The sequence below is a fragment of the Salvia splendens genome, chromosome 4 (genome assembly GCF_004379255.2).
Source record: "Salvia splendens isolate huo1 chromosome 4, SspV2, whole genome shotgun sequence".
NCBI lineage: Eukaryota > Viridiplantae > Streptophyta > Magnoliopsida > Lamiales > Lamiaceae > Salvia > Salvia splendens.
In genome coordinates this window covers 10,645,043-10,668,548 of record NC_056035.1, presented here as the reverse complement: position 1 = coordinate 10,668,548, position 23,506 = coordinate 10,645,043, and the positions used below count along the sequence as shown (strand labels likewise).

At 35.5% G+C, this 23,506-nt stretch overlaps 3 protein-coding genes across 3 annotated transcripts; 1 reads left to right on the top strand and 2 right to left on the bottom strand.

Moving 5' to 3' along the window:
• Window positions 1-1,689: 1,689 nt before the first annotated feature.
• On the top strand, window positions 1,690-3,618 carry LOC121797862 (acid phosphatase 1-like). Its single transcript, XM_042196619.1, has 3 exons — window positions 1,690-2,230; window positions 2,295-2,504; window positions 3,305-3,618. Exons 1-3 carry the CDS (start codon window positions 1,848-1,850, stop codon window positions 3,480-3,482), a joined length of 771 nt encoding a protein of 256 aa, XP_042052553.1. The 5' UTR covers window positions 1,690-1,847; the 3' UTR covers window positions 3,483-3,618.
• Window positions 3,619-8,969: 5,351 nt separating this feature from the next.
• LOC121798562 (ethylene-responsive transcription factor ERF106-like) lies at window positions 8,970-9,832 on the bottom strand. The gene has a single exon (XM_042197623.1). It carries the CDS (start codon window positions 9,671-9,673, stop codon window positions 9,143-9,145), a length of 531 nt encoding a protein of 176 aa, XP_042053557.1. The 5' UTR covers window positions 9,674-9,832; the 3' UTR covers window positions 8,970-9,142.
• A 1,885-nt stretch (window positions 9,833-11,717) lies between these two features.
• Window positions 11,718-15,232, bottom strand: LOC121800200 (polyadenylate-binding protein 1-like). The gene is made up of 7 exons (XM_042199788.1): window positions 15,141-15,232; window positions 14,880-15,059; window positions 14,670-14,772; window positions 13,542-13,612; window positions 12,662-12,853; window positions 12,469-12,587; window positions 11,718-12,128 (listed from the first exon to the last, which is right to left on the bottom strand). Exons 2-7 carry the CDS (start codon window positions 14,991-14,993, stop codon window positions 12,083-12,085), a joined length of 645 nt encoding a protein of 214 aa, XP_042055722.1. The 5' UTR covers window positions 14,994-15,059; window positions 15,141-15,232; the 3' UTR covers window positions 11,718-12,082.
• Window positions 15,233-23,506: the final 8,274 nt, after the last annotated feature.

Genomic DNA, 23,506 nt, shown 5'->3' with positions numbered 1-23,506 from the left:
GGTTGTTGGTTGTTGCTGGAATAAAATGGAACACATAGTTTACTGGTCGTCATCCGATGAATTGGGTGAGAGACCATAACATCTTGATTGTGGAGTATAAAATAAGGGGAATATTTGAACCCATGAATTTTATTTTCTAAATTCGTCCGTGTATCCTATCCTAGCTTATATTTCACCAAAACCTCCCAATTTCAATCACTCTGGACAATGAATTCTATCTGCATTTCCAATTTGAAGTCACATAACACAAAATATGAATGTTGTGCAAGTTTTATGTCTCACTTATGTGACATGTGATAGAATCTTAAATAGAGTTGGATTTTTAATAAAATACATAAACTTGGTATAAGACACACTTTCCCTAATTAATTAGCTATCAATTAGCTATTAATGTATAATTGGAATGGGATGTTTCCCTAAATTATCATAATTAAATTAGCCATAATATATTCTCTAAATTAGTCATTAAGATTGACAAAATATATGTTCCTATACAAGTAAGGAAAAGGAGAATATATAATTATAAGTGTATATATATATATATGCGTATTTGATTGTAGTCATTAAGTGGAAGTAATATTTCATTCCTTTGATTAAAGAAAATGGACGCATATATTATGGTTTAATTGGTTTTGATGTAGTATTGACTAACAAATCAAATTATTGTGATCGATTATTTCATTTGATTTTTGGTATTACTTGGTCAAAAAGAAACGTCCTAAATTAAGTAGTCACTTTGATGGAAAGGGCTTTAAGGTTTGATAATTAGGGTTTGTCATCTCTCTGCCTATAAATACAAGTGTAGTGATCCCATCAAATCACACACATTACAGAGAACACATAAACGAGGGAAAGAGAGAGAAACAAATCATTGGAGTTGTGCCACTACACCAAAGTCCGAGGAAGTTCTCTCCGTCTTCCCCAATCGCTTTCGCTATGGACCATAAAGGTAAGTTTCCGATCCATTATGTTTATGGTTAATACGTGAAATACATGATGTTCAAATATCTTGCTTTATTCATATTCAATTATGTATTCTTGAATATATTATGATAAATAATTTCCTACATGTTGATCATGAAAAGAAATTCGATTTTGGTCCTTCATGTAAATCAAGAACTCAAGTGGCCGATTGGTCGGATTGATTTTGATTTTTTATGCAAATCAAGATCTCAAGTGACCGTTAGCTCGCACCTGTTGCAATTAATGTCGGGTCGGGTCGGGTCGTGTCATTTTGAGCTTAAAAGTGCTAAATCTTCAATTAAGCTATAGAGTTTAAAGTTTAAACTACGAAATTACAAAAACGTAAGGTTGGTAGAGGTAGGGAGCGGGGCCCCACCCATATTTTAGGACCACCCTGTTTAAGTCAACTCTAAAATACCTGTGTTAAGTTTTTATCATACAATAGTCAAAATATATACCAAATCACAATTTATGTGGGTTCCACCGGCGGTCGATTAATGAATAGTAGTATGTCATAAATACATAAGCAGCAGCTAATTTGATTGGATGAAACACGCATTCACTCAATTTTGTCACTTGTTTTATAATGAGATCCAAAGTATATTAAAATAGTAGTACTAAAAATACCATTAGACAAATATATCCAAAATATATTAAATAACTAAAAATGCAACGAATTAAATATAAGATACATAGTATTCTCCATCCATTGACTACTCCATTTACTTTGCTCACACGCCAACGAATCTCTTCCAAATTGAAAATTTAAGTCATAAAATTGTAAGCAGCAGCAGAAAAGAAAAAACACAAAGATTCTCTGTTCACGTCACGAAAAGCATTTCTTCAACAGTTAAAAATCCCCAATTCCATTGGTGCGCTGCGCTATGATTCTATTGAAACAGCTCCTTCTCTTGTCCTTCGTTTTGCCGTTGGCTTTCCCTCTAGACGCTGAACCATCTCTGATCGTCCAAATCAAGCAGCCGCAGCTGGATAAACTCGACGCCGAAGCACATTGTACGAGCCGGAGGGTGGCTGTGGAGGCCAACAACCTGAGCCCTTGGAAGACGCTTCCGGAAGAGTGCCGTGATTATGTGATGGAATATATGAGAGGGAGAGGGTACCTCCTCGATCTCCAGAGGGTCGCCGATGAGGCCGTCTTGTATGCCAGAAGTGTTAAGTTGAATGAGGATGGGAAATTCGCCTGGGTTTTTGATGTGGATGAGACTCTGCTTTCCAATCTCCCCTATTATGCTCAACATGGCTACGGGTATGTATCTCTATCAATTCATTAAACATTTGTGTGTGATTCTGAATTATGATTATTGGTGTAGGTCGGAGATATTTGATGGTGGGAAATTTGATGAGTGGGTTGAGATGGGGAGGGCGCCGGCTATAGAGTCTAGTTTGAAGGTGTACGAAGAGGTGTTGAATTTGGGATTTAAGGTGATCTTGTTGACTGGTCGAAGCGAGAGGTTTCGGGGTGTTACGGTTGAGAATTTGTTCCAATCTGGATTCCGGGATTGGGGCATGCTCATTCTCAGGTTATTACTTCCCTTCTATTTCAATGTCTGTGTATTTGTGGATTATCTCGTGATTGTGTGAAAATGATTTTGAGCTTGCATCCTCAGCTTGAATAAGATGATTTAGCAAATATTTTGATGTTCATGATAAGGATTTCTACAATGTGAGTGGAGGAGCAGGATACCCAAATTGTACAAGTAATCAAGGGTTTAAGGATATCCCAAGTTTCTGATTAGATAGTCTATACTGTTTTTATCTATCTATGCTAATCCTCTATTTTAAACGTCCCAAAAATGCGCTTCCTATGGAAGATTTGAGGACTGTTAAGAAAACAACAATTTGGTTTCATGATTTCATCTGCTTAAATATTTATCTGGTTGATAACGAATAATAACATGTGAGTGTGAGTGGTGCGTATGTAAGATTAATGGAACCATTTGCCTAATCCTAATGCTGGGAAATGCAGATGCATCCTCGTAGATTGATTTACAATCACCAAATGTACACTTAGGCTGCTATAACATTTGTGGATACAGTATAATAGTCTCTGAATAGATTACGATTACATGAGGGAGACGTAGTCATTGATATCTTATGTTAGATGAATTAAGTGAGAGAGATATAGTCATCAATATCTGCTGTTAGATGAATTAAGTGAGGGAGACATAGACATCGATATATGCAGTTAGATGTTAACTGTTCTGGATTTAATTTATGGAACTTAATTCTTTAAAAGGATATATCCAAATGGTGATGCTTCAGTGTTTAAGTTCAAGGAACTAGTTAAAACTTGTGAAATTAAACAAGTTTTACTACACAGGTCGTCGGAGGATCATGGAAAGACAGCAATGGTGTACAAATCGGAGAAGAGGAGAGAGGTGGAGCAGGAAGGTTACGAAATAGTGGGAAACTCTGGAGACCAGTGGAGTGATTTGTTGGGGTCTTCAATGTCCATGCGTTCTTTCAAGCTTCCAAATCCCATGTATTACATTTCTTGATCTATTCTTTTACCTTTCAATAACCTCTATCTGCAACTTGCTTGTAGATCTATTGTTTGTCAAATTTCAACCATGTACAGGAAGATTTGGGAACTAAAACAATTAAGTGTTATATTTGTTGGTTTGTTTTTCTCCATTGCTTGATTGTACCAAGTTAATTAGAGTCTTTTGCAGTTATTCTGATACCAAAATTTTGATTGAACAATTTCTCAAAATAAAATTTTATTAAATCTATTGTTATTTCTGCTAATTATTGTTATTAGTAGTAGGAGTAATATTTTCAAACTGAAGGGTAAAATGGAAGAAAGTTTCAATACACAATTTCAAAAAACTGGAGATTATATCAAGCACCAGCATAAAACATCTATATAATGCTGGACTTCCATAACAGAAATGTTGTGTCAATTAGAATTATTAAGCAACTCTAATGCAAAAAAACTAGTACGAAATTTCTCTTGCCAAATAATTATATGCACCAAGAAACTTTGAGTTTCCGGTATCAAAAAGGAAACACTTACGGAGAGATGATAAGATCAAAGCCCGGAGATGCCACACTGGAAGGGACAATGCATCCTCTCCGTCCTTGTTTTTATATTAAGCTTGGCCTTCTTTTTCTTCTGAGATCGTTCTGTGTTCATTTCTTCAGCAACAAGGAGACCTCGAACACAGCCATCCAGAAAATACTTGAAGCATGGAACAAAGAGTGTGACCTGGTGTCAAAATATTTAATGATTTGATGTCATGATTGAAAAACAAGCTAATGCAGAAGAAGCCAAAAAGAGGGATTGAAATATTGAATGATTGATTTCAAGATTGCTAAATCCTTCTTATCTATATCTTGGCGTTTGTACCCAAGTCCTTCACGGTCTAACACAAAAGCCAAAGAGCCTGTCCAATAGGAACCTTAAGAATGAGATAATCTAGCAAAGCTATAAGCAGATCAAACAATGAAAGTAAGGGGAAAGTATTGGTATTCAATGTATATCTTAGGATCTCTACAACCAATTAATCCAAGTTACACACAAAAATTTGGATTTTTTTAAAAATTAATCTCTTTTCAAAATTTACGTACAGGAACATTTTGCAAAGCCAAATATAGAATTTATAATATACTATAATAATCCACAACATAATAAATGTGTTTTAAAAAAGCTTAATGGATTAGCCCAAATAAATTACTCCACCTGATAAGAACAAACTGTCCAAGCCCAATTACAGCAAATGTGCTGCTCCCACTTGGCCTAGCCAATATTTTCGCGGCCGGATAAATACACCTACAAACAACTTAATTTTAACTATGGGTTAATATTTCATGCACATAATAATTACACTTAAAGCAATCTTCTGACATAGTATTACTACTACTATTGATTTAGTGGCCAGTGGCGGAGCCAGGAATTTTGCGGTGAGGGGCCAAAAAAAAGAAAAATTTTAGCTCTATCACTGTTAATAGTTGTAGGTATCTCTCGATGATTGTGTCATCGAGATTAGTCGTAGGAAGACCATTTTATGTTTTTCCTTGTTTCATCATTTAGAATTAGAGAATCTTAAAAATAAATGCATACTAAGCAATTTAATCTAATCGAGAATAACTGACATAAGCATTGTGAGAGGACCTTAAAAAGAATTTTACCTACTAATAATATTAAGTTTTTCATAAGTAAAGCAAATTGTTTAATTGTACATATTAGAAAGTTTTGATAAAATTATTAATTATATTACAATCATAATACGAAAAGTAGTTTAAAATACAATATTGTATGACGTACTATATTTACAAGTCATTGAACAAATAATATCCTTTCAAACTTAGCATTGGGTAAAAATTTAAAAATTATCTTTAAAAGTCATTGGATAAATATAGATAAGAATTGATTAGTATCATTGGGCAAATATTTAAAAGTCATAGCATGGGGGAGGGGGATTCGAACCCAGCACCTATAACAATATTAGATTAATGTCTCTGAATATATATATTATAGTAAAAACTCAAATGGCCCCACCGTAGCTCCACCCCTGTTAGTGGCCCAATCCAAATATTTTGAGCCCAAATACATTTTTCGAACCCTAGATAATCAGTTAATACATATCCTTAGCCAAATTCTCTAGCCAGAGTCCCAGACTGTTCCACATTATTCGAGTTCTTTTTCTTTATAATAAAAAAAATAATACATTTAATTTCTCACATTTTATTTGTTCTCTTATTTTAATCTCCTAATATTCCTTCTCCACTTAACTATGTTAAAACTCCTTTCTTAAATTTTATGCCCCAAAAAATGAGTCAAATAACATGGGATGGAAGTAGTACTCCATGCGTTTCATGTTAATTGGCTCATTTTTCTATTTTTGGCATTTCTAATTTTAGCAAAACGCAACCCTTTCTTGTACTTTATTCTCTCTTCATCTCCTCTTACTTATTCACCATCCAATTGACACATTATTCTTAGTCTCTGTGCCAAAATGAAGCGCCTCAATTAACAAGAAACGGAGGGAGTAGTTTGTTTTAATATCCGAATATCAACCAACCATTATGAGAACATTTAATACTCCTTATGTTCAAGATTTAAAGTCTCACTTTGACTTTACATGGAATTAAATAAATGTGAATAAAAGTTTATGAAAAAAATTCCTAGTAAATATAAGTCTCACTTTTATATGCATAGCATGGAGTTACTAATGGTTTAGACGTGTGTGGAGTCCGCTTATCTAAAATGAAAAAAAGTAAATAAGAATTTAATTAATAATGGATGTCATCAAATGAGATATTATTTTGTGGACATAGGAGTAGTATTTTTGTTGGAAAATTTTCCAAACAGTGATATATATTACGATTGTAAGTTTTAGCTCTTGACAAAAAAAGGTCTGCATTTTTTTCCAAAAGGATAAATCAATCAAGTGACTTCACAAGATAGAGTTAGGAATAATCAGCATAAATAGTTATATAAGTGATCCATTCTTCAGAGTGCATCATCCAATATAAACACCACATATTTACCTAGCTTAAAATCGCGTGAACTTGTCACATCCTAATTAGTGGGCTAGTTTTATTTCATCTTCTTTCTTTATATAATTCCAAGTAGAAAACAAAATTAATTGACCAAATGATTAAAAAATGTGACGAGGGAAGTTTGAGGTGGTATGGTGCATGTATTGAGTAAATTATGCATATTTGGAATTCCAACAAAATTTTCCATGGATGAAAAAGTGGAGTAATATTAATCGGAAATTGGTGGAAGACTTCCCCGAGGCTATTCTATTTTAATGGTATGGAATTTCATAACGCAAGTCACACGGAACATGTACGTAGCCAATTAGTACATTTGCTAATAATATTCCAATATTCAAATAGTACTTAATTATCACTTGATCAAGACTATACATTGAACTTTATTTCCTAGCTAGTAGCTATAGCGTAGCGTGATGGATGTTATGGTGTAATTAATTATACTCCATCCGTCCCGGACTACTCGCTCATTTCCTTTTCGGCTCGGAGATTAAGGAATGAGTGTATAGGAAAGTCAAAAATGACGGCTGTAGGTGAAATTTTTTACTAAAAATGGAAAGAGTGTAAGTAACTTGGGACGCCCAAAAAGGAAATAAGTGCGAGTAGTGCGGGACGGAGGGAGTACTAGTCATAAATATTAAATGTGGAACATGTGGTGGAATTTAGGATATTATTCTCAATGTTTCTTGATTTGTTGTAAGTACTTGTCACATTTGATTTTTAAAGTAAAGTATATTGAAAAGTTTAAATTACGTATGTTCTCCAAAGTCCTTTCTTTCCTTGAAGTTCACATTTTCTTTGTTTTTTGTCGAACATGTGTTTGATTTTTAAGTAGTGGAGTAGTATATATTTGAATAGTTTAAATTATTCAGCATAATATTATGCCTAACTAGGTAAATATTCAAAATAGTTTCTCAAAAGACAAATATTTACTCAAAGTGTACTGTTTCTTGTTTTATGTTCTTACATATGATAGATTTTGGATTGGAGGTGCTTTGGTGTGAAATAAATTAGTGATGTATAAATGTGTGCATAACACAAAGATTTTCCTTTGAATGAATATATTGCCCTGACCTTTATGAATTTGCAATCACTATTATCACTTTATCAGTGTGTACCCTCGTAAATTCTCATTTCTTAACAGTATGCAAATTACATTTGAAATATAAATTTATCAGCGTGTAATTGTGATAATATAAATTTAACAGACATGATAATATAATATGGTTATTTGTTAATTTGATGAGCTAATTTATTAAAAGGATTGAGATTCATGTGTTGTGAGCGTCTTGTCAAATGTCTCATTTCCTATATCAATTCCGAATTAAATTTGGTTTTCCCACTTTCAAATTTTATAGTTGGAGATCAGTCCTTTTTTTCTTGAGTTGTATATCTTGGAATAAAGACATGGAGTACTTGTTTATCTTACGAATAATAATGTTTGTGTGGAATTCATACTTGGTTTAAAGATACTTGTTTAGTTTAAAATAATAATGTTTGTATGAAATTCATACGTACAAACATTTTTTTTTGTTGCCAAAATCATACGAAATGGTACATGATGAATAAGGATATTAGTAGGGTTCATCGACACCCGAAGCAAGCTGTAATCCCAAATCGAACCGAATCAAATAGTTTACGTAGCCGAGTTTGGTTTCGAGCAAAAGAGGATTTCAATCGAACCTGACCCAACTACATTTAATATTCTAATATTTGTAGTTGTATTGTAACTATTTATATAATAATAGTACCTGAAATTAAAAATCAATTTCACAATATTTAGTAGTGTCAAGTGTACTCGTGACTAGAGATTGTATATTCTTATACTCCCTCCATCCATCACTAAAAGAGTCATTTTAACTCGGCATGAGTTTTAAAAAGTTATTTGACTTTGTGAAGAAAAGTAAAGAAAGAAAGTGAGTGAAATATGAGACTCATTTAAAGTATTAGCTTTATATTAGATTGTGAGTGTAAAAAGTTAGTGGGATGTGGAGTCTTTTAAATTCTCTAAATTTTGTCTCACATTGACTTGGGGAGTATCTTATTTTTTCCTTAAAATCTTAGACCGTGACAATGTATCTTGACTCACTTCTATGATACTTAAATTACATTGTATATCTCACATTTATTCAGCTTACCCTACCCATCTATTATCTTGTCTAATGATCGATATGAACACCACCATAGGGTTCTCAATTTGACATAGTGATCTGCTTCCCCTATGAGTCGCAGTCGTGTGTTGCATATTTGCCCCACCGTGATGACACTTGCTCAGCCACTCGATCCACACCCTTGCACATTGTTGTCTCTTTGTGGATCTGGGAATAATTGTATTGTACTCTCTCGGTCCCATTATTAGTGGCATACACGTACTGAATAAGAAAATCATGTTTTACATATGAATTGTCTTCAAATTTTTGTAGGTGAAAAATTATTTTTTATAGATGAGGACATTCATAATGAGAGAAGCCAATATAATGTAATTAAATTAACATTGAACTACTCCACTATTCAAAACTGTATAACTTTCACTATACAAAATAGTAGGTAGTAGCATCTCAATTCTCACACACAAGTATTGTAGTACTATTGTCTTAATAGTAGTAGGAGGAGTAGTAGTACATAATTTTCCAAATACTACTAGGTGAAGTAGCAGTTAATTATGTGTTGTTGTGCAGAGAGAATCAGCCGGTATCCTCTGTCGTCTCCTTTTCCTGCCGGCGCTGGACGGCGGCGACGTTTTCCCAGCTTCAAACGGAAAATTCAAAATAGCCTTTCTGCCCCTCATTTTGAAAGCAGCAGAGTCATAAGCCCTTGCGGCATCCACATCGGTGTCATAAGTCCCCAGCCAAACCCGGCTCCCTTTCCTCGCCGGATCCCTTATCTCCGCCGCATACTTCCCCCACGGCCTCCTCCTTACTCCCCTGTACCGCCTCCTCGCACTGTATTCCACTTCCGGTTTCACCTCCTCCTCCTCCTCCTCTTTAATTATCTGCGGCTTCGTTTCATCATCCGGGCCGGCGCTGAAGTACCGGGCAACCGGAGATTTGAGGTCCGACCCGGATGAAGGAGACTCGATTTCTGAGAAACAGAGTGTAGTCACGTTGTCGAAGAACGAGTCCGCGTCTTCAAGGAGGTGCTGGCGGATCAGCTCCAGCATGCGCGATGATGCGTTTGAGGCTGTCATACTCGCGCACAGATTTTCTAGCTAAACAAGTTTGGGGACCTTAAATATATAATAAATGTGAAGGTATTCCACAGGAAAAAAGATAAGTATGTGTATGATGATGTGGATGCAACGCAATAGTGTTTTGTCGAGGCTGATGATGGCTGCATCTGCATTGCATTGTTAAATATCTTAAGGAAATTATATTATAAATAAAACTACTTTTCTAAATAAATGTTACTATGGATTTGCTGGAATTGTAAAACGACATGTGCAGCTGTTCGGAGATAAAATGCAACAGGGCACATCGTTTTCGCATATGACGGCTTTTGCCTAAACTCTGTTTTAAGGAATTTCATTTTTAATGTTTCGTTTTCTATTGTTTTTACCGTTTAATATGCTCTCTTCTTATACCGGACTCATCCTTGATATGAGTTTTTTTTTTCTTTTTGCACATCCTAATTTCTAATAATTGAATTGTCATTAATGTTGAATAATGAGAATGTATGCATTACCAATTTTTATTTCTATTAGACGACGAAATACTGTGTTAATAAGAATTTATATTTGTCTTATTATATACAAACTAAATTAATAGTACTAGTGTAAAATTATTTTATTTAGTGAACTAATTATTTATAACCTTTAAATTCAATTTAAAGTTGAACCATGAATAACAGAAAATTACCAAATAATTTAAATTGTGAATTAAATTTTTGGTTAATACTAAAAATTGATGTAATACACTAATACTAGTGGAGTAAGTTTTTTTCCGATACTTTACAATGAAATCATAACATGGAACTAGTTAGTATTATTTTCATGATCAGTCAATATTGTATCATCCAAAAGACGAAAATAATTTAGTTGAATCGTGTTAGGACTAAATAGTAGAATTTGAATATTGTTATACATAGTTTATATTGATCAAAATTCTAATCAAAGCCTAACATATTGGCAGCGCAAAAAAATGATGTCGAAAGTGTGACCAATCTAGATTGAAAACAAGTTTTAATTTGTCAGATTAATGAAGAAGCCAAGTTGTGGTGGATAATCAGTTCGTACCTACTTGTAGTCTGGAGGTGAACTCGATATTTTATCGCAACCCTGTTGCTAAAGTCATCCCAAACAACCAATTAAGGAGTGGGCCTATTTGAACTAACCACCGAAGAAAGTGGATAGATTAAAATGAATAAATGATAGTCCTACTACTATAATCCATGTATTCTATTAAAATACAATTTTTTGAAATAACATGAATTGTAATGTACAAAATTGGTATACTATAGAAAGAAAAAAATTATTAAAATATTATTATTAGTTGAAAATATGATTCACCACTTCATTAGAAATAAAAAATTGGTAATTTTTTTGGAGAGACACCAAAATAATAAAGTAAACTACTCCATAAGATAGAACAAATAAAATAATCTTACTTTTTAGTAGTATTTCTTTTTGTTTAATCGTTGTATCAATTTAATTTTAGGAGGAATCAGAGAGACAATGACATCAATACCAATCCTGAAAATTTTGAATTGTGACAGATATTGAGAGCTAATTATCCCAATTCATTAGATTCACGCAATCAATTTAGGGAGGTCTGTCGTTCACAATTTGAATAGTCTACTTTCATGCAATTCAAAAGGTTCAGTGACAACTGGTACTAGTTGATAATCAAGGGTGATAACCTACTTTTTTACATGTAAGATTAACGGCAAAAATTTATACAAAGTGATAGGTATATAGCACACTCCCCCTATCTATATACTCCATAACAATGTTTGGTAGAAATAGTATTCCTAGTATTCATCTCTCGTAATATCATAACCAGACCAAATCTTTTAGTACAATCGATGAGATTAGATTAGAACCAAAGTAGAAAACAGTGGAAAATAACATACCAAAGCAAACACACAATGGGTTGGGTGTCGTCCGATAACACACTATGGAGCAAACCTCTACGTCCAAGGGTGTTTTTTGTTTTTCTTTCACCAAAATGAGTAAATCCCAGTTCTGCTCATCTAAGTATAGTTTGAGAGTGATTGAGAGAGAGAGTACTCAATTGTTGACATCCAAAATCAAGTTGAATTTGCAAAATGAAATATTCTTCTCGATTTAAAAAGAAATTTTATCTAACAAATGTATGGCAATATGATATCCAACCCAGCTGCACCTAAACAAGGTAGTATCATCTTATCAACTTGATTTCTTGCTTCTTCTATGTCCTGTATGAGGGGTTGTAATTGAATGCAACAACTAACGGCACAACATTCCAAACTGAAAATACAACAAGTTTAAATGGCAAAACTAAAATTGGCCTATAAATCAGCATGCCTTCAGAGTTAAATGTGATGAGCAAGTAAAATTGGCCCTATAAATCGGCATGCCTGAAAAGTTTCTGGAAAACCACTTTGAGCTCGGGCAATTGCATCAATATGGCCTGTAATACATCGGACGCCTATACCTCGGAACCCTCCTACACATAAAAATATGAATTCAATTCAATTTTTTAATGAAATAAGTAATTCATAATTACTTTAAGTTCCTATCAGAAATAAGGTCATAATTATTGGGCCTTTTTTAGGGCGAAGGGTATGAGCGTCGCGCACCCAAGAATTCTCTAAATTTTATAAAACAAATTTTTAAGCACCAAAAGTTTAAGTCGCTAATTAAGATCCATCCTAGGGCAAGCAAAAAATATTACTCCATATAAAGGACAACTCAAAATATTATTTCAACATGACATAAAAATTAGCCTAAGACATAATTATATACTTTGTTTTCTAAGCCACAAAAAGGAGTTCAGCATTTCTTACCCGTAGGTATAAGGAGGGTAGGCATAAGGGGCAGGCATATAAGGCCTTCCAAAATATGGACTTGGGTGTCTCCCTCGATATTGCTTCATTCCGGGAATATTAGTTCGTTTGGCAGACACCTGTTCAATTCCAAATATATAATCAATTCAAATTATTCATTAAGCTCTGCTATTTAGACCAAGCAAAAACCAACCTTCAGTTGACGACCATTCAACTCTGTTTCATTGAGCAGTAGAGCATTTTGAACAGCCTCAACTTCCACAAATTCTACATATGCAAAACCTTTGGGCTGCCCAAACTTATCTGTCAAAATAGTTACCCTATTGACAGTCCCACATGACTGAAAATGTTGTTGTACCTCCTCAGGTGTGCATGAATAGTCAACCTGTATAGGGATAAGAGAACACATTAATTCAGTCCACCATAGACACAAATTAACAACGTACATTTATCCAAGAATATGCTCAGCTTTGTTTGCATACATACAACTGAAGCACAAGTCTTTTCCTGATGCTACAAACTATGGAGTATGGACATCTGTGACACTATCACTCGCAGCTTGGTCAAGTTTTTCCAATGAAGTAACAACTTCTACTAGACTAATGTTGAGTTGATTCATTCAGCATTTTCTTATCTTTTATTACAACTAGCTTAGTCATATTTTAAGAATTTTAGACACAATAATTCTTATCTTATGTAAAAATATACTAAAACTTAAACACACACACACACACTAAATTGTCTTTATATATTAAAGAATAAACACTTCTATAATAGAATACTGATAGATAAAGTTATGAAGCAAATTGAAAAACGGAAAGGACAAAATCCATACACTTACATAGTGTATAGTAGAGCATTTCAACTCTGGCGTGAAAAATAACAATTATTTTATAAGCTGATCATAATATATTGCCTTGAAAATTGTAATGACCAAGAATTAGCCATAATTCATTATGATTCATGGTATACTGACCCAGTTACCTATATAGACATCATAAATAGGAAAACAACAAATTTGCTGCAACGAGAAACACTGATTCTGGACGAAGATACAAGGACAAGAAACTCACATTACCAACATAAATGGAACGAGAATCAACTTCCTCCTTTTCAGCCTCTGTAGCAGATGCGATCGTTGAATCTTCAAACAAGCACCAGAAAACAATATTGTGAATCATCATTTTAATGGCATTCAATTATTCAAGTTGATGGTTAGAGAAACCTTATGGCAGAATGATGGCAAATAAATTCCAATAAAAACAAAGCAAGCAATAACTATGCATATATAATCAGTGCAAGAATACTTCCTTAATCATCTAAGATTCTAAATTATACTCCTACTAGTTTTTTCACTGTTACTTCCCCCGATAGAAAAATAGAGAACTTTAAAAGGAAGGTTAGTTACAGTTACTAGCACCATATTTGATCGCAAGAGAACCTTGAGGATTAATTAAACTGAAATTTCAATTTACTAAATACTACTATTATTTAGACTGAGTTCTTTACATAGATATTTATTGGTAGTCATGGACTAAGCTTATTTATCAATATGGGCATCATGGAGATATCTTGACTACTTATCCGATATTGAAAATGGTGTCTAGATACAAGCCTGCATGTTCAGATTGATACCAACTATGCTAATGATATCACTTGAATTTACATAACTTAACTTGTGCGTGAAAATTCCTGACGATTGTTGTTTTAATTAAATTACTATCTACAGATCTGACAACAAACAATACCCCCCCCCCCGGTGTTGGGATCTACGAAAAAAGTTCAAGTCCGGACTCCATGATTGTATCTATCGGGCAACTAATACACCAAATACATGACACAATAGAATATAACCATTATATCCATTTGTGGGCATTCAAACATCATAGTACAAGGCTCTGCAATCTAAACTTTCAAAACAGAATCCATTTACCAATTTACATATCAGCATCAATTTTATTTCAAGGCACATTCCGTTGCATCCCATGAGCTCCGCCCTAATTAAGTTCTAATAGTAATTAATAAACCCTATTTAGGATTATTAAACCCTAGTTGGATTAAATTAGGGCTAATGCACCAAACATCCCCATGCCCACAAGTTTTTTGCCTTTGAATTGACCCTGTCTCCTCGCACCAATTTTAATCTACCGTTTCTCTCTCCACAAAAACAACAAGTTAAAAAATGAGATAAGGAAAGAAACCTTGAGTTGCGCCCATCTCTTTCTCTACTTTTTCTTGCATTTGGCGAAGCGCCCCAGCTTCTTCCTCAATCTCCTGCAATCTTTTTCTCATAGTCTCCAGCTCCTGTAGATCAGAGAGCAAAGAGGCTTAACTCCTACTCACGTAGGCATCAAGAACACACACATACATAGATACATAAATCTCGAGACATGCACAGAAGCAAACAATACCTCTGATTTGGAAACGGCGGTAGCTAGGTCAGAATCGGATTCCATGTAGGCTTGTTCAGGCACGTCACCGCCGTAAACATCATCATCTACCTTTTGCTGCCCTCGGAACTCCATGGCTCTCTCTTCCTCTATCTATGGGCGTGTGTCGGTTTCTCCGTCTCAAAAGCAGATGAATTTTACCTACGATAAAAAAGTGCTAGAAATTAACAATGAAACTGAAAAGTGAGAAAGATTTTGGTTTGGAAATTTTAGCTTTCTTACTATCTTGTGAGAGGCAATTGTTTTTGGCTGAATAGGGCTTTCGATGAACAGAAGGCACGAATGATGAAACCGCCTTTTTATCGTATGTCAAATATAATTAAATTTTTTAAAACATTTTATTGAGTGCTGTCAATATTAGTAATAAATTTTCTACGCTTTTTAGAATGGATTCGTATCATTTTCAATGACAAAATTTGAATGGAAAGCAAATTAATTGTTAGTAGATTAATATTTTTATAAGGGTGGTCAATCAAACAACGAAGCTTAATATTAGTAATGTAATGCAATGTTTTAATAGTACTAATTATCTTATGAATTCTGAAAATGTCTGCATAACCAAATTTATAAACTCGGAAGAGAAGATTATAGTTTTTCTAACTTTGGGTAATGCAGATGTAAAGTTTGATTGGAAAAACCTCAAGGTTGCAATGTAGAAACTAGTTAAAGTTGTTGTTGAGATTGTTGTCGAGAATAAAGTAATGAGGGTTCATTTTCAATTTAATTTGGCTTCAGTTGTTGCTTTTATTTTCTACTAGTAGACTATAATGATCTGTGAGGTTTGTTTGCTTTGCTTTTTTTTTTTTAAAGACGAGTTATGTTATGTTTTATTTGTCAATTATAATCACTTTGATATGTTTCCACAAAGCCGATTGATGAACATTATGACACTAGCGATAGAAGATGTTGTTGGTCGAGAAGTGCCATGTGAAGAAGTAGTAAGAAGTGACATAAATCCAAGTTGTGTGTAAATTCTTTTCTTAATTGAAGATTTTTGGACAACATATTACTCCATATGGAAAGGTTATCATTTTGCTTATTTTACGAGGCATGGAGTACTAATTACTCCATATGGAAAGGTTATCATTTTGCTTATTTTACGAGGCATGGAGTACTAATTTTTATTGAATGAAACTTTTAACTATATTCTTTTTATATGTACTGGAATTTAGGTTAAATGTTGTGATGGACGATTGATACAAGTTTCTAGATTTGGGGTTCTAATTATTTGTTGAATCACGACAACTTTTTTTTCTTATCGTCGCGGACAATTCATTGCATGTTAGATACAAATGTAGCTGACAATAGAAAATCAGGATTACGTGATGCCGAATTAAGCAAGTCAAGAAAAAGTGACGGCTCTATTGGGGCTTAAGGTGATGCTAACGAGGTAATGCATTGCAAATGACTTATGATGAACGGAAAATGATGATTTATGTCCATATTAGCTTTAGGCATCGATCATAATAATTCCTTCAAATTTCTTAAGTGAGACCTTCTGATACAGACACATTCGCACCATCGACTCACGACGCAGGTGTGGATGAAGCGGCAGTGCAGCGAGAGGAAGAGTGTGTTGAGAAAACCGGGTAATTTTCTCTCAAATAGTGAAATGAACCGATTCAGTAATTTCAGAGTTAACCCAATGGGGTCTACTCGATAAAATTACTTCTCCAAATAAATTCTTTGGAATGACTGGCGAGGACACTATCCCTCTTAAATACCAGATTCCTAACAGAATTTATCAGTCGGTGTATTTATCACAATATAAAAACACCCAAAAGAACCATACAAAACACTACTACCAAACCCGCAAATAATATTGAATACAATATCCCAACAGAAAATAAAGCCAGAAATAAATGCGGAACAAAATAAATAATAAAGAAAGAACACACCCGAAACTTTGATAACGGAGTTCGGCCAAATTGCCTACGTCTCCGAGCACCCTCTGCAGAGCCCGTTATATTTAGACGGAGAAGAGAATACAATTTTGAGGATGTTTTACAAAATGGTGGGTGAGCTCCTTTTATAGGCAGCCACTCCCCCAAACTCCCTAATGCCCACCGATGTGGGACAACAAATTTTGACAAAAAAAGTCAAATATTGTAGGCAATATTCAACAAATCTCCACCTTGGCAAAATTTCAAATCCCACCGAACACGAATCTTCTCCACCCAAATAAATGACTCACGGTGCTTTCATATTGGCGCAGTCAAGCGCCAGCTCCAAATCGCAGAATATTAACCAAGTCCAAACAATGTTCAAACTTGGCTCTCGTCACCACCTTGGTCAACATATCTGCAGGATTCTCCAAAGTCGGAACCTTTCGGATGACAATTTCCTCTTCTTCGAGAATTTCCGGCACAAAATGATAGCGAACATCAATGTGCTTCGTCCTTGCATGAAAGACCTGATTCTTTGCTAAATGAATAGCACTCTGGTTGTCAGAATATACTTCAAGTTGTTTCTGACCAACACCCAATTCTTTCAGCAACCCATGAAGTCAAATTGCCTCCTTCACAGCTTCAGTAACGGCCATGTACTCTGCCTCTGTCGTAGACAAAGCTACCGTTGACTGCAAGGTAGACTTCCAACTAACTGGCGCACTCGCTAAAGTGAACAAATAGCCAGTAGTAGATCTTCACTTATCCAAATCACCAGCATAGTCGGAATCACAATATCCAACTGCAAAATGACCAAGTGATTTATCCTGCTCAAACAACAAACCAATATCTACAGTATCTTTGATATACCGCATAATCCATTTCACAGCTTGCCAATGACCCCTGCCTGGATCATGCATGTATCTGCTCACAGTACCAACGGCCTGTGAAATGTCTGGTCTTGTACACACCATTGCATACATCAAGCTTCCAACTGCGTTAGCATAGGGAACTTTCGCCATATATCCTCGCTCATCTGCCGTATTTGGAGATAACTGAGAACTAAGTTTCAAATGAGGAGCAAGTGTGGTACTTACAGGTTTGGAATCATCATTTATACCAAAACACTGTAGTACTTTGGTCAAATACTGCTTCTGTGTCAGCCAAAGCTTGCCTCCTTCTTTATCTCTTGTTATCTCCATGCCGAGAATCTTCTTGGCTTCCCCCAAATCCTTCATCTCGAACTCTTTACTCAACTGAGCCTTCAATTTATCCACTTCAACTTGGCTCTTTGATGCTATCAGCATATCATCAACGTATAAGAGTAGGTAGATGTAGGAACCATCTTGAAGTCTGCGCAAATACACACAATGGTCGTATTTGCTTCTTGTGTACATCTGATCCTTCATAAACTTGTCAAACCGTTTGTACCACTGTCTTGAAGACTGCTTCAATCCGTACAACGATTTGTTCAACTTGCAAACCCAGTTTTCTTTACCAGCAACCTTGAATCCCTCCGGTTGGGTCATATAGATTTCCTCCTTCAGATCACCGTGTAAAAACGCGGTCTTCACATCAAGTTGAGCTAGCTCCAAATTCAACTACGCTACCAAAGCCAACAAAATTCTAATGGAGGAATGTTTAACAACAGGAGAAAATACCTCATTGTAATCAATTCCCTCCTTCTGGGCGTAGCCTTTAGCTACCAATCTTGCTTTGTAGCGAACATCATCTCTGTTAGGAAATCCATCTTTCTTTGCAAAAACCCATTTACATCCAATTGCCTTCCTGCCTTTTGGCAATAGCATCAACTTCCACGTCTTGTTCTTCTGAAGAGATTGCATCTCTTCTTCCAAAGCACCTTTCCAACCATCGCTTTCTGAACTTTCAATAGCTTTCGAAAAGATACATGGAACATCATCAACAACTGGAAGCGCATATGCTACCATATCCGCAAATCGAGCAGGTTTCTTATTTTCCCGCCTCGTTCGCCTAACTGCAATTGGCTCTGATTGCTGCGAAGGTTCTTGGGGTGGAACCTCTTCATCATCTGACTCTTCTTCTTCCGTAGGAGAGTCATTTGTGGTGTTCGTAGTTGGGATCACAACTGCTTCTTCGAACTCCACCTACTTCGGTGTATACTCCACCTGCTGTGAAGTATCACTACTATTTGGATTTACCTTATTCAACATAGAAGATTCGATTCATCAAAGGTAACATCCCTACTTACAATCGTCTTCTTAGACTCCAAACACCATAACCGATATCCTTTAACACCAGCACTGAAACCCATAAACAAAGCCTTCTTTGCACGTGGATCCAACTTTGATTCAGTCATATGATAATATGCAATAGAACCAAAAATATGCAAAGAATCATAATCAGTTGCAGGTTTACCGGACCATACCTCTAAAGGAGTCTTGCCATCAATGGCAGAACATGGCAAACGATTGACAATGTGTTGAGCGTATGTGATGGCCTCAGCCCAAAATTTTCTATCTAGCCCAGCATTAGACAGCATACAACGAACTTTCTCCACTAGTGTTCGATTCATACGCTCTGACACTCCATTCTGCTGTGGTGTATTTCTCACTGTGAAGTGCTGAACTATGCCACACTCTTGGCATGCATCTTGGAAAGGATCACTCTTGTATTCTCCACCGTTGTCAGATCGGAGAACCTTGATCTTCCTCCCCATCTGATTTTCAACTTGAGCTTTCCATTTCAGAAAAATCCCAAGGACTTCATTTTTGCTCTTCATAGTGTACACCCAAACTCTCTTGGAAAAATCATCAACAAAAGTGACAAAATAGTGTCTACCTCCAAGTGATGGAGTCTTGGCAGGTCCCCACACATCTGAGTGCACGTAATCCAGAATTCCCTTCGTATTATGGATTGCAGTGCCAAATTTCACTCTTCGATGTTTTCCCAGAACACAATGCTCGCAAAACTCTAATTTGTAAGACTTCGTACCTTTCAATAATCCTTGCTTAGCGAGAATTTGCAATGATCTCTCACCAGCATGTCCCAATCGCAAATGCCAAAGCTTCGTCGCCTCTGCATCCTTCTTATTACTCGAAGTTGCAGTTGCTACTGTCCCAACAACTGTACTACCTTGGTAGTAATACAAATTGTTCTTCCTCACACCTTTCAGCATCACCAATGCTCCTGAAGTTGCTTTAAGAATTCCATCTCGCATCATCACAACTAGGCCTTTAGATTCTAGGGCCCCCAATGAGATGAGATTCTTCTTCAACTGGGGCACGTACCGCACATCCTTCAAAATTCTGGTGGATCCATCCTGATTCCGTAGCTTGATTGAGCCTATCCCGGCTGTCTTACATGGACTGTCGTTTCCCATGTAAACAAGTCCGTCATTGAGTTCTTCGAAATCAAAGAACCACTCCCTGATGGGACACATATGATAGGTGCAACCTGAATCCAATATCCACTCGTCTGGATGCGATGTTGAAGGTGAAACCGTCAAAGAACAATCTGACTCAGCATCATTTTTGCATTCAGCAACATTTGCATCTTGCGGAGCCTTTTCTTTCTTCTTCAACTTTGGGCAGTCTTTCTTCCAATGTCCTTTCTCATAACAGAAAGCACACTCATCTTTGGCAACTCGCCTTTTCGATTTGGACCTTCCTCTTCTCTCCTTTAATCGGCCTTGTTGACGACCTCTTGCCACTAATGCTTCATCTGTAACTGCTTTGCCTTTCATTTTATCTGCCTTTCGCAATTCATGACTATACAAAGCAGAACATACAGTATCTAAAGACACATTCTCTTTACTGTGGAGCAATGTGGTCTCCAGATGTTCAAATTCATCAGGTAGAGATGACAACAACATCAATGCCAGATCCTCATCCTCAAATTTCACATCTAAATTTAGCAGGTCTACTACTAATTGGTTAAACAAAGTAATGTGTTCATTCTTAGTGGTACCTGATCGGTATTCAAATCGGAACAACCTTTTCTTCATAAGGAGCTTATTCTGACCACTCTTCTTCAGAAATTTGTCCTCTAGTGTCTTCCACAATCTATGTGCAGAAGTCTCATTCTTGACAGCATACTTCTGCTCCCTGGATAGACACGATCGAATTGTTCCACAAGCTAACCAATTTATGGTACTCCAATCTTTATCATCTATATCTTCTGGTTTCTTTTCTTCAATGGCAATGTCAAGACCCTGCTGGAAAAGAGAGTCTAGAACCTCCCCCTGCCACATACCAAAATGGCCAGTACCGTCAAATATCTCCACCGTCAATTTCATATTTGACAGTGGAAACCTCGACCACGATGACGAAGAACTAGCCTTGTTTTTTTGATCATTACCCGCCATTACAGACTCAAAATAAAGTATTCAATATTACAAACAAATAGAACCAAGGACGAACCTTGGCTCTGATACCACTTGTTGAGAAAACCGGGTAATTTTCTCTCAAATAGTGAAATGAACCGATTCAGTAATTTCAGAGTTAACCCAATGGGGTCTACTCGATAAAATTACTTCTCCAAATAAATTCTTTGGAATGACTGGCGAGGACACTATCCCTCTTAAATACCAGATTCCTAACAGAATTTATCAGTCGGTGTATTTATCACAATATAAAAACACCCAAAAGAACCATACAAAACACTACTACCAAACCCGCAAATAATATTGAATACAATATCCCAACATAAAATAAAGCCATAAATAAATGCGGAACAAAATAAATAATAAAGAAAGAACACACCCGAAACTTTGATAACGGAGTTCGGCCAAATTGCCTACGTCTCCGAGCACCCTCTGCAGAGCCCGTTATATTTAGACGGAGAAGAGAATACAATTTTGAGGATGTTTTACAAAATGGTGGGTGAGCTCCTTTTATAGGCAGCCACTCCCCCAAACTCCCTAATGCCCACCGATGTGGGACAACAAATTTTGACAAAAAAAGTCAAATATTGTAGGCAATATTCAACAGAGTGCGCAATGGAGGAGACACCGCCGGTGTTCGAGACAATGGCAAGTGAACCGCTAGCAATGACCGTGACCAAGTCACGCCCGCAACACCAGAGTAAACGACCGGTGGAAGTATGGAGATTATGTTTCTCGTTGAAGAGAGTCAGAGAGATTAGATAGATAGTTATTTTATCTTATTTAATTATGTCCGTTATTTTTGTGGGAATAATTGAACACATTATTTATTAGGTCGAGCGATGCTCATTTCCGGGTTTTCTTGTTGATTCTTTCTCGGATCATAAAATAGAGTTGAACCTCGAGGGTCCTCATAATTAAATAGGGCAATGTTATTACTCCATTCTCGAGAAATAACATAATTTACCATATTTTCTCTGTCTTTTACTTTCCGCAAGCACGAAACCCTAGATTGATCGACCGGTAACTCGTTGGCGACTTCTACCCTTGTTACCGCCGCCTAGTTAAGGGAACTCACCCCTTAACACTTTCCAATTGAGATAAAATGCATTATTCTTATGTCTTATGGAAAATCGGAGCGGAGATCATATGTTATCTGGTTTGTATGCTATACACTATATGAATAGTTTGATCTATTCCTGGTATTATCTGTCTGCGTGTTGCATCCTTGAATGGGTGGTATGTGCTACGTCCTTTTGAGGGCAATGGCTACGTTAGTTTTTGTTTCTAATATGGTCCGTGTACTAAGCATTTATTGGGGTTATATGTGGTTGGATATGTTAGAATGTCGATGATTTGTTTATGTGTTGGTGTGTGGATAAGATTGTAATGCGCTCTTAGCTCCATTGTAGATGTCAAACTTGGTTAATGACACGAGATTTAAAGAGATTTTCTTTTGTATGTTAAGTAGAGAGACAAAATATATTATGGAGTATTATATATGAATATGACTATGAGAGATAACTTTTTGAGAAAATGAAACGTGACATTTTATTATGACAAGCTAAAAAAAATGTGATATGTACCTTAGGACAAAGGAAAACTTGATAATTGGTATGATTAGTTGTTATTAAGTTACGCATTTTAAATATGCGATTATTACTTCGGTAGTTCAATGATATCAAAGGAAGGTGATATAAATGCAAGAAATATATTGTTGTTTGTTTGTTTTTTTTAATAGTAAATACATTTATATAGATGTGCGGATGTTAGTCATGGAGAGTATTCATGGTTGCTAATATTAATTATATAGATTGCGTATAATATTTATTTAGCTTTGGAAATTAAGCTCTAATGTTGAGCATATTACTTAGGCCTTTTGAAGCTCATTTCCTTTCTTTTTTATCCTGTGCATATTATCAGACTAGTTCTTTTGTTGTATAACTGTTCAAGTTGGTGGCTAACTTTTTGTATATGAGTAATTTATTTGGGATGTGATCAATTGCAAATTAATTAGTAATTCAATATTTTTAACTATTAAATTAAAAGATTTAGTGGTTGATATAATGCGATTATATTTTAAATTTAAATAATTATTAAATAAAATTAAAGGGTATTACTGTTAATTCTCTCTTATTAAAATTATCCCAAAATTTTAAATTTACGTAACTCACTCGATTTAAATTATATTTTCGCAAAAAATATATCAATTTAAAGGTAATTTTATAAGGATTCTAACGAGATCTCAATTGCATATGTTCCGACAACGTTCGAATGATGGAATTTGATGATTTTTATTTTAGCTTTCGTATATGTTGATAAGCAAATTTTTATCAACA

Excerpts from the sequence above, each read along its gene's own strand:
- LOC121797862 (XM_042196619.1), top strand. The coding sequence starts at position 1,848 with ATGATTCTATTGAAACAGCTCCTTCTCTTGTCCTTCGTTTTGCCGTTG. Across the intron at positions 2,231-2,294 it reads TATGCTCAACATGGCTACGG|GTCGGAGATATTTGATGGTG; the intron begins GTATGTATCTCT and ends TTATTGGTGTAG. Across the intron at positions 2,505-3,304 it reads TGGGGCATGCTCATTCTCAG|GTCGTCGGAGGATCATGGAA; the intron begins GTTATTACTTCC and ends TTTACTACACAG.
- LOC121798562 (XM_042197623.1), bottom strand. The coding sequence starts at position 9,673 with ATGACAGCCTCAAACGCATCATCGCGCATGCTGGAGCTGATCCGCCAG.
- LOC121800200 (XM_042199788.1), bottom strand. The coding sequence starts at position 14,993 with ATGGAGTTCCGAGGGCAGCAAAAGGTAGATGATGATGTTTACGGCGGT. Across the intron at positions 13,613-14,669 it reads AGAGATGGGCGCAACTCAAG|ATTCAACGATCGCATCTGCT; the intron begins GTTTCTTTCCTT and ends GCTTGTTTGAAG. Across the intron at positions 12,129-12,468 it reads TACCCTCCTTATACCTACGG|GAGGGTTCCGAGGTATAGGC; the intron begins GTAAGAAATGCT and ends TTTTATGTGTAG.